Source organism: Drosophila rhopaloa, unplaced genomic scaffold (assembly GCF_018152115.1).
Source record: "Drosophila rhopaloa isolate 14029-0021.01 unplaced genomic scaffold, ASM1815211v1 contig_3, whole genome shotgun sequence".
In the NCBI taxonomy this organism is placed as follows: domain Eukaryota; kingdom Metazoa; phylum Arthropoda; class Insecta; order Diptera; family Drosophilidae; genus Drosophila; species Drosophila rhopaloa.
The window spans coordinates 12,246,859-12,263,005 of record NW_025335123.1 but is presented as its reverse complement, the minus strand read 5'-3'; the positions used below and the strand labels follow the sequence as shown (position 1 = coordinate 12,263,005).

The window sequence follows — 16,147 nt, the reverse complement described above, 5'->3', positions numbered from 1 at the left end:
CAGGATCGAGTTCGAGAACAAGAACGAGAACGGGAACGGGAGCGATGCACAGCGGTGGCAGTGGCGAAAAAAATAACATAAAGAATAAAACACAAAAAATAATATGTAGAAAAAAATATAGAAAATTTTGTTATAGAAAAAGTGTACTATATGTGGTATAGGCTTATAAGTACGAGTGCTTGAGGCTACACTGAGCGAAATTGTTACTGTTCGACAATTGAGAGCAGACACTTCTTAAATAAATCAATATGGTTATTCATAACTGACATTATTATTTCTTAAGAGTTATAAAGTTTGTGTTTGAAAAAGGAATTGACTCTACAATATTATTTTTGAACAAGTTTGACCTTTAAATTGAATTTATAAAATCTGTATCTTCAAAAAGCTCTTTTTTCAAATCACATTAAAAAACTTTACGCATTGGAATGTAAAACCTAATAAATTATCAGAATATAAAATACTGAATGCGAGTTACAATAAACTTTTAGCTGCAGCAACTTGATCAATGAAATTACAACAAAATTTGAACAAATTGAAAATCGTTTATTTGAGAGTGCTGAACTTTGTGAAATTTGATCTGCAAGCAATATCGAACTGTATCGAGTATTTTGTACTGTGTAAATTGGAGACTGGGAGACTTTTGAGCCCTCGCTGTTTGAAGCCCCTTTGCTAGCCCCTGACTCCTGGCGAGAGTCCTTCATGCTGGGGTCCCCGGAACACGCGATGTTACTGTAGGGGAATATATATGTATATATGGAAGTAAGGGCATAACATATATACATATTTATATACATATATATATATATATATTCCGGGGGATGCAAGGGGGCTCTAACGACGGTGGGCATGGCTGACTTTATTCTGACGGACTGTTGCGTGTTTTGGAGCCAACAACTGCGACGTACTCGTTGCCATTGTTGTTGTTGTTACTTTGTTGTTGTTGTTGTTGTTGCTGTAATTGTTGTTGTTGCGGCTTCCATATACTTTCTATTGTATTATATTTTATATGCTTTGACAAAGCCCCAAGCCACTTAGACAAACTGCTTCAACTTTCTGCTTGGCTCTTGTTGCTGTTTATTATTGTTATTTAATGTTTATAGTTCGCCGAACAAGACGCGATATGTGGGTGGTTTCAGGGGGTATCCCCTTCATTTTCGGAGGCGTAAGAAAAGGCATTATTAGCCATGTATATTAGATGTCGTTACACGACTCGGCCTTAAAAAAAATAGAGAACCTCAAAGAAAATTACTCGACAAAGTGGAACACTCAACACCGATCATTGCAATTATGCTCCAATTTAAAACATGGCTTATAAATGTAAGAGTTAAAGGGTTGCAAAACATTTTTTAAGCTCATATTTAAACGGGCGTTATTTAGTTAAGATCAATGGTTTACTTTGACTTTAAAAACTTGGCTTAAATAATTATAAGAAAACTGATCTTTTGAATTGTTAATACTTTAAGCTTACGATACTTTTTTAAAAAACTTGTTAGTATTTCAATTTTTCAAAACTATAATTTTTAAAAAACATTTTAAGCTAGAAATGCGTATTTGTGGATATATTAAGCAAGATTGTTGATTTATGATTCACTTTTACGTTTGTTTTACCATTTTACGATTTAAATAACCTTTACAATGCCAAAAAATGTCAAGGCATTTCAAAAATGTCAATTTAATTGTGATCTGCTTTGAAACATATTTTTTAACATTGAATTGGAAAAAGCTTATCACAAGTTTGAGAGCGTTTTAAAATTCACAAAAACTTACTAAAACATATTTTGAAATAATAAGAAAAATAAGCAGCTATCGGCATATTTTTTATAAAACTTAACCAACCACATGAAATGACTACATTAATATTTTCGTTTAAAAAGTTCAATGACTTTCTCTAAAATTCTAAAAAGGGGCTTTTAATAAAAAATCCACATTTCAAAACGTTTCCTGAATTTACTTTTGCACTTGACACATTATTTTGGAATTGGAATCAATCAATTAAATCAGCTGCAAAAACAACATTCGATTTGCTAATTAGCCAGAGAGAGAGACAAATAAATGAGAAAAAGCAAAAAAGCGGAGATGACGATCACGATCACGATCAATGCGGTCCCACACACTTGAAAAAAATATATATGCTAAATAGGTTTAAATTGAGCACAACAACAATGGCAACAACAACGGCAGCGACTCAGATTGGATTCACTTTGTTTTTAGCACTTTTTCGCTGGAAAGATGATTTAATGGCACACAAACGTAAAAAAAAAGGAACAACACAATTAAAAAAATGTTTAAGTTGTGAGAAAAAATCCCAAATCATTAACACTTTAATTGTGTTTAAGGTTTATTTTTCTTTTTTTTTTTTGTAAGGTTTATTGTGTTTTTTTGTTTTTTATTTTTTGGTTTGTTCGAAACGCGTTTTGTGAAATCACCGGTTTACGTACGTTTAAAAATTGCGTCAAAATCGCTGAGAGATGTGTTTGGTCGTGGGATCTGAAGAGTAGAACCGTCGGGAGCCCAACTGACACCTTCAGTGCTTCGTTTTGCACTGAGGCGCCAACGTAGCGCCAATGTAGCGCCAAAAACCGGTTCGGCTCCACATTGGCCGCTTCGTGCTGAATCGGAAATCTTCGGCAATTGGCCGCGTTGGCGCCGCTCTCTCTCTCTTCCTCTTGCCCTCTCTGGATTTCAATGCCAAGCCAAAGCAGCTGTTTCCAGCATGGATTTTGTTGTTTTGATTTTTTGTCGCGCTCGCACGTGCGCGTATGTGTGTGTTTTTCTTTTGTAAGCGGAAAGTGCAACGCTTTCGAATACCGTACACTATTAAGATTGCGGTGTTATTGGCTAGGTCACCGAAAAATAAATTGAGAATTATAGCCCATAATCAACATAATAAGTGTAATGGTAATCTTTCAAAACAAAGTAACTTGGGAGTTACAAAACCTTTTGATTCGGCTTTAAGCTTTATCACTCATACGTACTGTTGCCTTTGATTAAATCTTTTATTTTCATCGATACAATTAAAAAAATGTTTACGTGTCGTATGAGTAATTTTATGCAAGCTTTGGGCCCATTGCGCAACGCATATAATTGATGAGAGCAATACTTCTTGATTTCACCTAGTTCTGGACTTCTATTGTAACTCTAGGCCTTGTATATTTAGTTAACATGCGAAATGTGGTTTAAGTAGGGTCTGAGCTGTTTCTCAATATTTAATTTTTTATGATGCACGTCTCGTATGAGTAATTTTTTTTGGAATCAGTGAGAGCAATACTTCTTGATTTTACCTAATTCTGGACTTCTATTGTAACTCGAGGTCTGGTATATTATACAGTTTACAAACGAAAGGTAATTTAAGTTGGGTCTGAGTTGTTTTTTTTTATGACGTACGTGTCGTATAAGTAATTTTTATGAAATCTTTGAGACCTTTGCGCAACGCCTATAATTGATGATATATGTAAGTCTGAGAATCCATCAGACCCCTGCATACTCTGGATTTTGCCTCTAACAGCACTTACTCACGCCGAAATAAAAATAAGAAGAGCAGCTGGCAAAGAAGAAGAAACAGCAGCAATGCCAGTTGAAAGAAAGTTAGCAGCGCAATGATTTTAATTGGGAATCGTTTATGGGACAAAGATTTTTCTAATCCAAATGAGTTATTCGGCCATTAGAAAGGCTATTAGTGTTCTCTCCCCCATACAATGCCTCCCACTCTCTCGACTTCACCGCAGACTGCATTCTGTGCCATGTGCTTTTGTTTTGATACCCCACAAAAAAGTTTTATAAATATGATATGTTTTGAAACAAATTAGGATCCATTTTCGCTTATATCAGAATTTTAATATTCTTACAATTATAATGAAGTATTAGTTAGTGTGAAATTAAAATTAATATTCTAAGTCTACTATAAAGGAAGCAGTTCAAAATGTATTTTCCGAAAATCTACGCTAAGTGGCTTTAAAGAATAGCCTTTTGCTGGAATTAGTTTAGACAACCCAGGTTTCGTAGGGTATTTTAAGATGGTTCTTCCTCGTAGCTCTTGTTGCTTTTATTTTTATTGCTATTATGATAACGCTTGTTGTTTTTGTCATAAGCAACGCACAGCGAACTTTTCAAGTTCAACTTGTCCCCGCTTATTTTAATTTTAATCACACAACACAAAACATGAGCCATGGTTGCTGCTGCTGTTGTTGTGGCTTTTTGTGTTACATTTTAATGTTATGCGGCCTTTGTTTGTTTGTTTATGCACACAAAACATTCATAGAAGTGCCCCAGGGTGGACTTCAATTGTTCCTTAAATTTAAGGTCACACGGTGATTATTATGGGAAATTATTTGAAAACAAGTGTAAGAAACAGGTGCTTAAAAAGCTTCTACTTTAACTAACTAATGATCTCTAAACTTCATGAAATCAATTATTCCCAACTATTATTATACTATTTTCCCTAGAACGTTTTAAATTTTCCAATGTAAAAGTGAGAATTATTTTAAAATATTAATAAAGCTTAAAAAATATAAAGAATAAAAAAAATAAAGTGTGCACTATATAGCTAAAATAATTCTTTTTGAAAGTTTATAATATGCCCTAATTTTGTATTTTCGATGTTCACCCTAAATTACACATATTTTATGGGATATTTTTCTGGCGTTCTTTATTTAGACTTTGGGGCCGTAATGTCCTCTATGAGATATTATGTACCACACACACATAAACACACTAGCTCATATCAAAAGATAACTGTAATGTTGTAATGTAGTCCATTTGCGACAAATATGCGCACCCAAAAAATGCTTCTCGGACAATGGTTGAAATTGTTCGCATATTCATGACCGAATTACCCACATTCGGCTGCTGAGTAAGAGAGAGGGAAGATGAAAGGGGGCGGAGGGAGAGGGAAGATGGAAGATGGAAAGGGGCGGAGGGAGGGGCAGATGACTGGACACAGCAGAACAAACAAAACCATTGGCAAGGCACGCAAATCTCGGCTATGACCAAAATATTTGCCAAAGTTCGCCGAGTCCTAAAAAAACAGAAAAAATGTACACTGAAAGAAACCGAACAACGCAACCTTGAACTCCAAAGGGCTGAGTATTAGTAGCCAGAAGACTTTTTCAAATTTATTAGCTATAATCTAAACATTTAAAACCAATTTTTGTGTATGAGCCTATGTTGGTTTGCTAGACGCTCTGTAAATTCAAACAACATTTTAAAAGTTTTTCTGTTTTTTTTTAAATATTGAAAAATATTCTTTGGTTTCTTAGTTGCCACATTAGGTCTTATATATTTATAGCTTCGAATACGAAGTACCCCTGGCAAATATATTTTCAAGGTTTCAGTGCTTATAAACCATTACTTTCTTTAAGTGTGGGAGATGAGTAAAAAAAAGCGTTGCCAAGAAATCAAAGTGAGAGAGTGTGAAGAAGAGGGGTGAAGGGCGATAAAGGGGGTTAAAACCAGGCCGGATGTATTAGCCAAGACAGGACAGGGACAACATCATCGTTTCATTTTGCTGTAAGTCCCTCTCCCAAAAAAAGACTAAAAAGAGAAAAGCATATTCCCGCCATTGACGATGGGCAACTAATATTTGCCAAGCGTAAAGTAATAAAATATTTCTTCGGTCAATAAATGCAATTGAATGTGAAGCGCATAGACGAAGACACGAATGAAAATGGAAACGAGCACGAAAATCGCGAAGAGAAACGCTACAAAATTAGCTCCCAAAACCCACGAACTTCGAATGCTCTAGTTAAAACTTAATTGTTTTGAAGAGGTAAAAAATGGAAAATAAAATTAAAAATTTTATAAAATTCAAATTATATTCAATTGTACCTATTAACGTTTTAATATGTAAAATGATATATTAGCCACTTCTTTTATTTTATAATAATAATCAGTAATTGTAAAGTGTCATTTAATAACTCTTGATTATAAATATCCAATCTTTCTTAAATCAAAGCAATTTTAAGGCCCATTTTCTTGCCCTAATTTCAAGCTTAAAATAGTTTAAAATTGGGAAAATTTATGAAATTTTGTTTGTTTATGTCCCAATTTTAGCTTACCACGAAGACTACAGAAACCAGACTGAAATGCTTTAAATTGAATCCTAATACATATGTCTTAACTGTAACGATTTAGTAAAAGAACTTTGAGTTTTTTAGATAATATCCTGTCATCGCTCACTTTGCGCCTCCCCCGCAATCGTCTGGACTTTATAACTATTTTTTTTGAGCACTATTTTTTTTTTTTTGGGTTCCACTCTCGTGTCATTTTAATGCCCACTCTCTCGCTTTTCCATTCGGAGAAATACATATACGAAAAAGCTTTTATTGTCATTTGTTTGCTTTAGAATGCAATAAAAATGTTATGCCAAAGGATAAATAAATACGCCTGCATGTTGCCAAAAATCAACATGCGACCGACACGATATATCTATCGCCCTATACTAAATGTATGTATACACTTTAGAGGGCACATAAAGCAAAGATGACCGGCAAAAGGAGCCGAAAGGCAAAAAATAAAACTGCTCGAAAGCGGATATGACAATAGTCGCTGAAAAGGACTGAAAATAAATCGAACAAAATAGGATAAGACCATGAACTTCTTTTAGTTGTAATGACGATTGTTAATGCCTTAAACGTATCACATCGTAAAGGGGCTTAATTAAGCTTAATACTAATTAAAAATTTTGAATTCTTACAAAATATTTTTAGTTTTAACCGCAAATTAAATTAATTTTTGATAACAACATTGAGAATATTAATGTATTGGAATCTTTTTAATGGTAATACATCTAGCGTACTCTGCTGACATTTATTAACAGATAAAGCGAATCGCAGTAGCCTGTGGGCATTGAAAGCAAAAGTAACATTTATGGAACCGAAACCTGTCCCTAAAATCTAGAACGATGACGGTTCGGGACTATATCCGCAAGTTTTTACTGATGAACTGGAAGAACCACAAGCTGCAGCTGGCCAGTCCGTTTGAGCTGATTCTCATGGTGGCATTGCCCCCATTGTTCACCCTTTTGGCGGTGATGATGCGATTCTTTATACCGGTGGATCACCGATCCGACAAGGTGTACGAACCGATCGATTTGGACCGCAGCTGGGAGCAAATGGTGGAGAAGTTGCAGATGGCGCGACGATTCGCCGATCAGTTCAATGTGAAGGGAAATCCGTTTACACCGCATCTGATTATCGGCTGGGCACCGAATCGCTTCAATGTCTTTCAGACAATGATGCAAAGGGTGCAGGAGGAAATCGATCCGATGACCACGATGAGTTTCGATGATTGCGAGAAGCTGCGAGTGGCGATGGTCGAGGAGAATCTGTTTGCGGGCCTCTGTTTCGGTGAGCATCCGTTCAAGGAGGACTATCCATTCGAGGAGGGCACCATGGTGTCCGAGGACAGTCTCCAGCCGATGCTCAACTATACGATCATCCTGCCCAGCGAGTTGAGACTGCTGGACGGTGACTTCCTGATGGCCAACTGGATGACACTGTACAAGGAGGATCCGCACACCTTCGTCCTTATACGGCTCAATCAGCCGTACGAGGGCGGATTCGTGGGCTATGTTCGAGAGGGTTTCATTCGGCTCCAGAAGACGGTCAGCGAATCCTTTTTATCCCTGACCAGCCACAAGTCCCTGCCAATTATCCATTTGAGACGCTTCCCCGTCACCGGACGCAATCAGGATCCCCTGATGTTCAATCTCGACTACGGCATGTCCTTCATGGTCGTCATCGGATTCCTTTTTCCCATCCAGCTATTCGTTTGGGTAAGCCAAGGACCCAAAGTCCTGAAAGCTATTTTAACTTATTGTATTTTTGATTTAAATATTTCCTTTAGCAGATGGTAAATGAGAAGCAGACGCAGGTTCGCCAGTTTCTGATCAATATGAACATTAGCAATCTTATACACTTTGCTTGCTGGTATATTAAGGGTATGGTCTACATGATGCTAAGCTCGCTACTTATCGCAATGCTTCTAAAGGTAGGTCATTTAATTTTAAAATCATGATCCCTCAATCGGAAGGAAACTAACATTCTATAGATTGGCATCAGCGTGTACTCTGTTGATATTGATTTTGAGTTTTTGTAATAACAATAATGTTGAATGTATGCTACCATAAAAATGCCTAAATGCTAATTTTCGAAAAATGGCTTTGCAGAAAAGTGGCCCAAAACCTGCACTTTTCAGGTCATAACTTTTCTTACATACATTCGATTTCAAAGTGGCTTACTTCTAAATGATTGTGGTTTAATTCTTTAAAAATCTTTTTATTCAACTTGGTTTGTATTTTTGGGTCTATTTTTCATCATTTTTATAGTGTTACCCCTTTCCAAATTTTCGAAAAATGGCTTTGCTGAAAAGTCACCCAAAACCTGCACTTCTAAGCCCATAACTTTTCTAACAGACATCCGATTTCGAAGTGGTATACCTCAAAATGATTGTAGTTCAATTCCCTAAAAATCTGTGTTCTCAACTTATTATGAAATTTCTGATCGATTATTTCTCATTTGAACAGTTTGCTTCCTTTCTTGTTGTTTGTGAGATTGTTGGTGAACCAGTGGAAGAAATACATTCTTATTTTTATGTTTACTTTCTTCACATTCTAGACACGCTGGGACCAGGATCACGGAGTGCTGACCCAGACACCCTGGTACATACTGATTTTAGTGCTGTTCTGCTACAACTCCGCCTCAATTTCCTTTGCGATCCTGATTGCGTCGTTTTTCCGGAACGCCCTAAACGCGGTTCGTGTGACGACGATTATGTGGATGGTGTCCTATGTGCCCACGCTGATGCTGTGGAATAACCCGGAGCGGAATATTCTGCCCCTGCGATACGTTTGCTATGTACTGCCAAATGTGGTGCTGACTCTGGTATTCGAGTGTCTGATTGAGCGCGAATCCATATTTAATGTTTCCTGGGCCGATTCTGGCTATAATCTGAACTATCATGGCGGTCCCATAACAGTGTCCTCGAGCACCTGGATCTTCATGCTGATCTCGTTGGTCGACTGTGCCATTGGATTGTATGTGGACACGTGGCGCGGCATCGACCGATCAGGAAAGAGAATGAAGAAACCCAATCCGGTTGCCAGTGTCCATGAGGATCCCTATCAGGATCGGGCGGATAGTTTTACACATCAGGGTCAGGCTGTTGGTGTTAATTCCACGAAAATCTATGAAGTGGAACCCTCACATCGGCGCTTTAAACTGAAGATCAAGAAGCTTTGCAAACGTTTTGGGACCAACGATCGGCCGGCATTGAATCTTTTTTCGTGGAATGTGTACGAGAACGAGGTCACCGTTTTGATGGGTCACAATGGCTGCGGCAAGAGTACACTGCTGAAAATCTTAGCTGGTTTGATAGAGCCCAATCGAGGCACCGTAATGATCTCAACCTTTAATATACAGACCGAAAGGAAGGCGGCCTCCATGGAATTGGGCATCGCATTCGGGCCCGAAATGTTCTTGACCGGATTCACCGTCCTCGATTATTTGCGATTTATTTGCCGGGTTAAGGGGCTGCATAATTCCATCGAGGTCGATGGACAGGCCAACTATTTTCTCAATATCCTGCAAATAGAAAATGTGAAAGACAAACGAATCCGCAATCTCACCGGACGCGACTTGTGCTTGTTGAGCATTTGTTGTGCCTTCGTGGGCAATAGTCCCATAATCCTCATAGACGACATACACTCCGATCTGGACAAGCAGTCACAGTCGCTGGTCTGGAATCTGATCAACGAGGAGAAGTCGAAGCGCACCATTATCCTGGTCTCCAATTCGCCGGCGCTGGCCGAAAGTATTGCCGATCGGATGGCCATCATGTCGAATGGAGAACTCAAGTGCACCGGCACGAAGCCCTTTTTGAAAAATATGTACGGACATGGCTATCGATTGGTGAGGAATTGATAGCTTTTTCCAAAAATAATGTACGAATAGGTTCTATATATAGTTATTTATTTTACTTTCTATAGACCTGCGTGAAGGGGCAGAACTGCAATATTGATGAGCTGTTTGGCATGATGAATAGCTACATGCCCAACATGAGTGTCGAGCGGGACATTGGATACAAGGTCACATTCGTGCTGGAGAACAAGTACGAGGATCAGTTCCCGATGCTGATCGACGATCTGGAGCAGAACATGCAGCGATTGGGAGTGGTCAGTTTCCGGATAAGGGACACCTCGATGGAGGAGATCTTCCTGCGATTCGGATGCGAGGAGAACGACAATTTCCAGTCGAACGAGAATGTCCAAGTTCTGCTGGAAGAGTACTATGGCCATTTGGCGAAGGCCAAAGAAAAGGGTCGCCGGACGGGCTGGAAATTGGGTCTATTACATGCAAGGTATGCACAAATAATATATACATATTTGACATTATTATAGCTCTTTGATTGGGATATTTTTCCATTAATTATTTAATAATATTGATCATAAAGATTATATTAATTTCGCAATATTTTCAACAGAACGATAGCAACAGTATCATTAAATGATTTAACTTTAACAGTGTTCGATAGTTAAATAATTGTATCCAACCATTATTCTGGTTAGCAAGCAAAAGCTGGCTTAATCTACTTTTAAGAATTCCATTAAAAAATCCATAAATCGATTCAGGTTAATATTATTATTAGCTTTAATATATATATAACCTAATGCCAGGGCCATGTTCTACAAGCGATGGATCGCTGGCTTCCGGCATTGGATCGTTGTGGTATTCGAGATAATAGCCATTGCACTGGGACTGGTATGCACTTTTTCCAGCGTTTTCATCTACGGCAAGAACTACGAGCTGGTGCCGCTGACCTTTAACCTCAGCCAGCTGCACACCGTCGATGCCTTCGTGGAGCTCTTCTCCGAGGAGGAGGACGTCAAGGACATGCATGCCTACTACACGGAACTGCTCTATTGGTACGATGCCCATGTGACGATGTTGACGAGGAACCGCCATAACAGATACGCCCTGTTGCAGCACAACGAGTTCACCAAAAACGTCAACTTTCGCTATATCTTCGGGGCCACATTTGACCAGAATGTGGTCACCGCCTGGTTCAACAACATACCACTGCACTCGGCTCCTTATGCTTTAAATGTCGTCCACAATGCGGTGGCCAGGTGGGTTCTTTTAATTAATTAAGTACACACACTTCAACAAATTACTTCAAAGGGTAAACAAACTGCACCATAACTTGTAATGCACCCATTGCAATTTGATTACAAAGTGGCATACCCTTAGAAGTTTGTGATTGGTTCTATAAACACATTTTTATATTTTAATGAGCCTAAACTTCCACGTAACTTGCCACCAATTTAACGTTGATCAAATTTTTGACCCATTTTCATGTTAGTTATTTCTAATTTTTCGATGACTTGTTTAACGTTGACCCAAAATTGGACTTCGAGAAACCATAACTTTACCAAATATAATCCGATTTCAAAGTGGCATACCTCTAAAGACTTGTGGTTGGATTCTCTAAAAATCTGCATTCAAAATTTTCATTTTAGCGTTGGCCGACTTTTTGACCCATTTTCATGTTGGTTATTTCCAAGTTTCCGATGAGTTGTCCAAAGGTGACCCACCATTGGAATTCTAGATTCCATAACTTTACCAAATATAATCCGATTTCAAAGTGGCATACCTCTTAAGACTTGTGGTTGGATTCTCTAAAAATCTGCATTCAAAATTTTCATTTTAGCGTTGGCCGACTTTTTGACCCATTTTCATGTTGGTTATTTCCAAGTTTCCGATGAGTTATCCAAAAGTGACCCAAAATTGGACTTCGAGAAACCATAACTTTACCAAATATAATCCGATTTCAAAGTGGCATACCTCTAAAGACTTGTGGTTGGATTCTCTAAATATCTGCATTCAAAATTTTCATTTTAGCGTTGGCCGACTTTTTGACCCATTTTCATGTTGGTTATTTCCAAGTTTCCGATGAGTTGTCCAAAGGTGACCCACCATTGGAATTCTAGATTCCATAACTTTACCAAATATAATCCGATTTCAAAGTGGCATACCTCTAAAGACTTGTGGTTGGATTCTCTAAAAATCTGCATTCAAAATTTTCATTTTAGCGTTGGCCGACTTTTTGACCCATTTTCATGTTGGTTATTTCCAAGTTTCCGATGAGTTGTCCAAAGGTGACCCACCATTGGAATTCTAGATTCCATAACTTTACCAAATATAATCCGATTTCAAAGTGGCATACCTCTTAAGACTTGTGGTTGGATTCTCTAAAAATCTGCATTCAAAATTTTCATTTTAGCGTTGGCCGACTTTTTGACCCATTTTCATGTTGGTTATTTCCAAGTTTCCGATGAGTTATCCAAAAGTGACCCACAATTGGACTTCTAGATTCCATAACTTTACCAAATATAATCCGATTTCAAAGTGGCATACCTCTAAAGACTTGTGGTTGGATTCTCTAAAAATCTGCATTCAAAATTTTCATTTTAGCGTTGGCCGACTTTTTGACCCATTTTCATGTTGGTTATTTCCAAGTTTCCGATGAGTTATCCAAAAGTGACCCACAATTGGACTTCTAGATTCCATAACTTTACCAAATATAATCCGATTTCAAAGTGGCATACCTCTAAAGACTTGTGGTTGGATTCTCTAAATATCTGCATTCAAAATTTTCATTTTTGCGTTGGCCTACTTTTTGACCCATTTTCATGTTGGTTATTTCCAAGTTTCCGATGAGTTGTCCAAAGGTTACCCACCATTGGAATTCTAGATTCCATAACTTTACCAAATATAATCCGATTTCAAAGTGGCATACCTCTAAAGACTTGTGGTTGGGTTCTCTAAAAATCTGCATTCAAAATTTTCATTTTAGCGTTGTCCGACTTTTTGACCCATTTTCATGTTGGTTATTTCCAAGTTTCCGATGAGTTGTCCAAAGGTGACCCACCATTGGACTTCTAGATTCCATAACTTTACCAAATATAATCCGATTTCAAAGTGGCATACATCTAAAGACTTGTGATTCGATTCTCTAAATATCTGCATTCAAATTCTTCAATTTAACGTTGATCAAATTTTTGACCCATTTTCATTTTAGTTATTTCTGTAAAAGAGTGACTTAAAAGTGGTATTCGAGAGTCGATAACTTAACAAATTTAAGCTTCATTGTTTTTAATAATATAGGCATACAAATTAAAATTTAGTCGTTTTGTAATAACTGCAAGGGTATATAAACTTTGGCTTGCCGAAGCTTTGCTTGGAATAAAAATGGGAAATAAAGTATGATTTTGTCCATGGCCAAAACTCTATATTTGTTTGGCCATAAGCTCTTGGCATTATCCTTAACCTTTCTTGGATTAATGTAAATCGCAGGCACTTGTTTGACGAGGAGGCCACCATCGATGTGACCCTGCAGCCGCTGCCGTTCCAGACGAACATCAACACCTTTCCACCGAATAACCACAGTTTTGGTGGCGCCTTGGCCTTCAGCATTTGCTTCGTACTGACCTTCATATGGCCGGCATTTGCGATCTATATGATTAACGAACGCGGCAGTTTGATGAAAAAGCAGCAGTTTTTGGCAGGAGCTAGATTTTGCAGCTACTGGGCGTTCACGGCGCTATATGATGTCTTCTTCCTGCTCATCTACTGCCTCTGCGTAGTCGGAATGGTGGCCATCTACAAGAGTCCCCACCACGACGTAATGCTATACGGTGATTTGTCCTATTTAAACGCCATTAGCTGATTTTTACACTGGATTGTATATTTTGTTTAAGTGCTTCTGCCATATTAACAACTTTAATTTTTTTTAATACAAAAATCACTTTTAATAGACCTAGAAAATAATAATGAATAGCAAATGGTAGTAACATGATTTTTAAATTGTTGATTTTCCAACTTTCGTTTATTAAAAATCGTTTAAAAAAATATTGCTCAAAAATCTAACACAGATGCCTTGAAGTACTAATGAGTTTTATTTTAAATACAAAATATTAATATAAATAAATGAGTTATTTTATTTTTTGATTTTTCACCAATTTTTTTTTTCAATTACTTAAAAAGAGAGATAGTGAAACAATCACCGATTATGTAATAATCACAGCACAGTATAAAAATCACATAAGAAAATCCATCTCCATCATTATTTATGTTTATTAATACCCATAGTCTTCCTATTGATCACTTTAACAATTGCTGGACTTTGGGTGATCCTGCTCGCCTACTTTATATCCAGCATCTGCAGGAACCCGAGCTATGGATATATGTGGCTGTGCGGGATTAACAGCATGGGCATTGTCGTCTTCTCACAGATATATAGAACTGGCTTCGAGAATTTGAATCTCGAGCCGAGCTTTTTGACCATGTATTCGGTGGCCTTAATAATATGCAAGCTTTTCATGATCTATGAATACAAGCTGATCTGCACGGATCCCATAGTGAACTTCACCTCCATCGAGATCTTCAAGTGCAAGAGTATCCCCAATTGCTGCAGTTGAGCTTAAGTCCATAAAGTGCATTCGAAAGAAAATATTTCCAAAATTTTTTTTTTCTTTGAATATAGGGATTTAATATTTTAATAATATTAATATTAAGACTTTTTAAATATTAATGAATTTTTAATATTATATTAAAACTGGAAAATATTTTCTTTTGATACTCTCTTGCTTAAGACAATGCTCTAATCGATGGTTACTTACAGTTAGTTCGGACTACAGTACTCCGCATACGGGCATCTACGAGGAACTCAGTATAATGACGGCACTTTGTATTATATTGGGTATTTTCCTGTTTTTCACGGAGTACTACTCGATCGTGGGATTTGGATACTGCCGCGCTGCGAGGGCGGTCATTCCGCCGGAGGATAATCGGGATGAACTATTCCCCGGCAACACCCTGAATACAACCATCGTCGCTGAACTCCACCGGGCCAGTAATCTATCGGAGAAGGAGCGCAGTGAACACGCCGCCGTCGGGATTGGCATTGTCACCAAGTATCGCCGCACTACAGTGCTTAAGGGCCTGGACTTCACTGTGGCAAAGTAAGTACTCATTGAGAAAACGCGAATTCATCAGCTTCCAATGATCTTAAAAATGTTATATACATATTTACCTAGGGCGGATTGCGTGAGCATCACTGGGTTGAACAACTCCGGCAAGACGACGCTGCTGAAGCTGCTGGTGAGCGAGGCGAAGCTGAAGAGTGGACAGATCTGGATCATGGGCTACTCGGTGCAGCGCCACCGGCTGAAGTGCTACCGAATGGTGGGCTACTGCCCGCAGCGGGACAACCTGCCGGCGGAGTTCACGCCCCGGGAGCTGCTCTACATTCACGCCCTGCTCCAGGGACACAAGCACCGGATGGCCCGGGCGTTGTCGGAATCGCTGCTCCGGATGCTGGGACTCACCATATGCTGGAATCGATCGGTCCGCATGTGCACCTCCGGTCAGATCCGGCGATTGTACTTCGCCTACGCCGTAATGGGATCCCCGGATCTGATCTGTGTGGACGGGGTGCCGGCTGGTCTGGATCCCACTGGCAAACGGATCATCCTGATGATGACCTCCACCCTGCAGGCGATGGGCTCCAGTTTTCTGTACACCACACTGACCAGTCTGGACGCCGAGCGACTGTGCACGCGGACACCGCACCTACTGGAGGGCCAGCTTTGGATGCTGGGATCTGTGGAAGCCCAGAACGAGAACTACAGGAACGGTTATCAGCTGGAGGTTCGGTTCAAGCGCAAGGTCAATCCAAATGTCAGCATGTCACGAACCACCTGGAACCTCATCAATCACTTTCCCATGTCGCCGAACAAGAAGTTCAGCGCCTTCATGGAGATCAAGTTCCCCGACGCCACGCTCAAGTGAGTTTATCATATATAGATATTGGGTGAGCAAACAACCAGGCCAACAAGGATGATGTTTCATTTTTCAGGGCCGAAAGGGAAGACTCGATGGTTTTTCAAATGCCCTTGGGCACCACCACCTTTTCGGAGATATTTCTTACACTGCGCAAAGATGCCTTCGAAATGAACATCGAGGACTATTTCATCACGCGCAATATGCGCACAGGGTTCCAGATCTATAGCATTGATCAATATCAGGACAATCCATGAGTAGTATAGTCCTATTAAGTAATACTTTGTTTAGTTTCTTTTGTTTACAGTTCT

General features: G+C 38.8%; 2 protein-coding genes across 3 annotated transcripts in view; one reads left to right on the top strand and one right to left on the bottom strand.

Annotated features, from left to right (window-relative positions):
* The window catches only part of LOC108051153 (glycine-rich cell wall structural protein), an 86,171-nt gene extending 83,627 nt beyond the window's left edge, over positions 1 to 2,544 (bottom strand). For both annotated transcript variants that reach the window (XM_017133140.2, XM_017133142.2), the window contains exon 1: positions 2,437 to 2,544. The gene's annotated coding sequence lies outside the window, so the exon portion shown is untranslated. The remainder of the gene's footprint in view (positions 1 to 2,436) is intronic.
* A 4,328-nt stretch (positions 2,545 to 6,872) lies between these two features.
* On the top strand, positions 6,873 to 16,093 carry LOC108051149 (phospholipid-transporting ATPase ABCA3). Its single transcript, XM_017133137.1, has 10 exons — positions 6,873 to 7,771; positions 7,843 to 7,986; positions 8,613 to 9,905; positions 9,983 to 10,353; positions 10,670 to 11,122; positions 13,350 to 13,690; positions 14,145 to 14,468; positions 14,677 to 15,016; positions 15,092 to 15,841; positions 15,913 to 16,093. The coding sequence occupies exons 1-10, from the start codon at positions 6,899 to 6,901 to the stop codon at positions 16,091 to 16,093; spliced, it is 5,070 nt and encodes a 1,689-aa protein (XP_016988626.1). The 5' UTR covers positions 6,873 to 6,898.
* Positions 16,094 to 16,147: the final 54 nt, after the last annotated feature.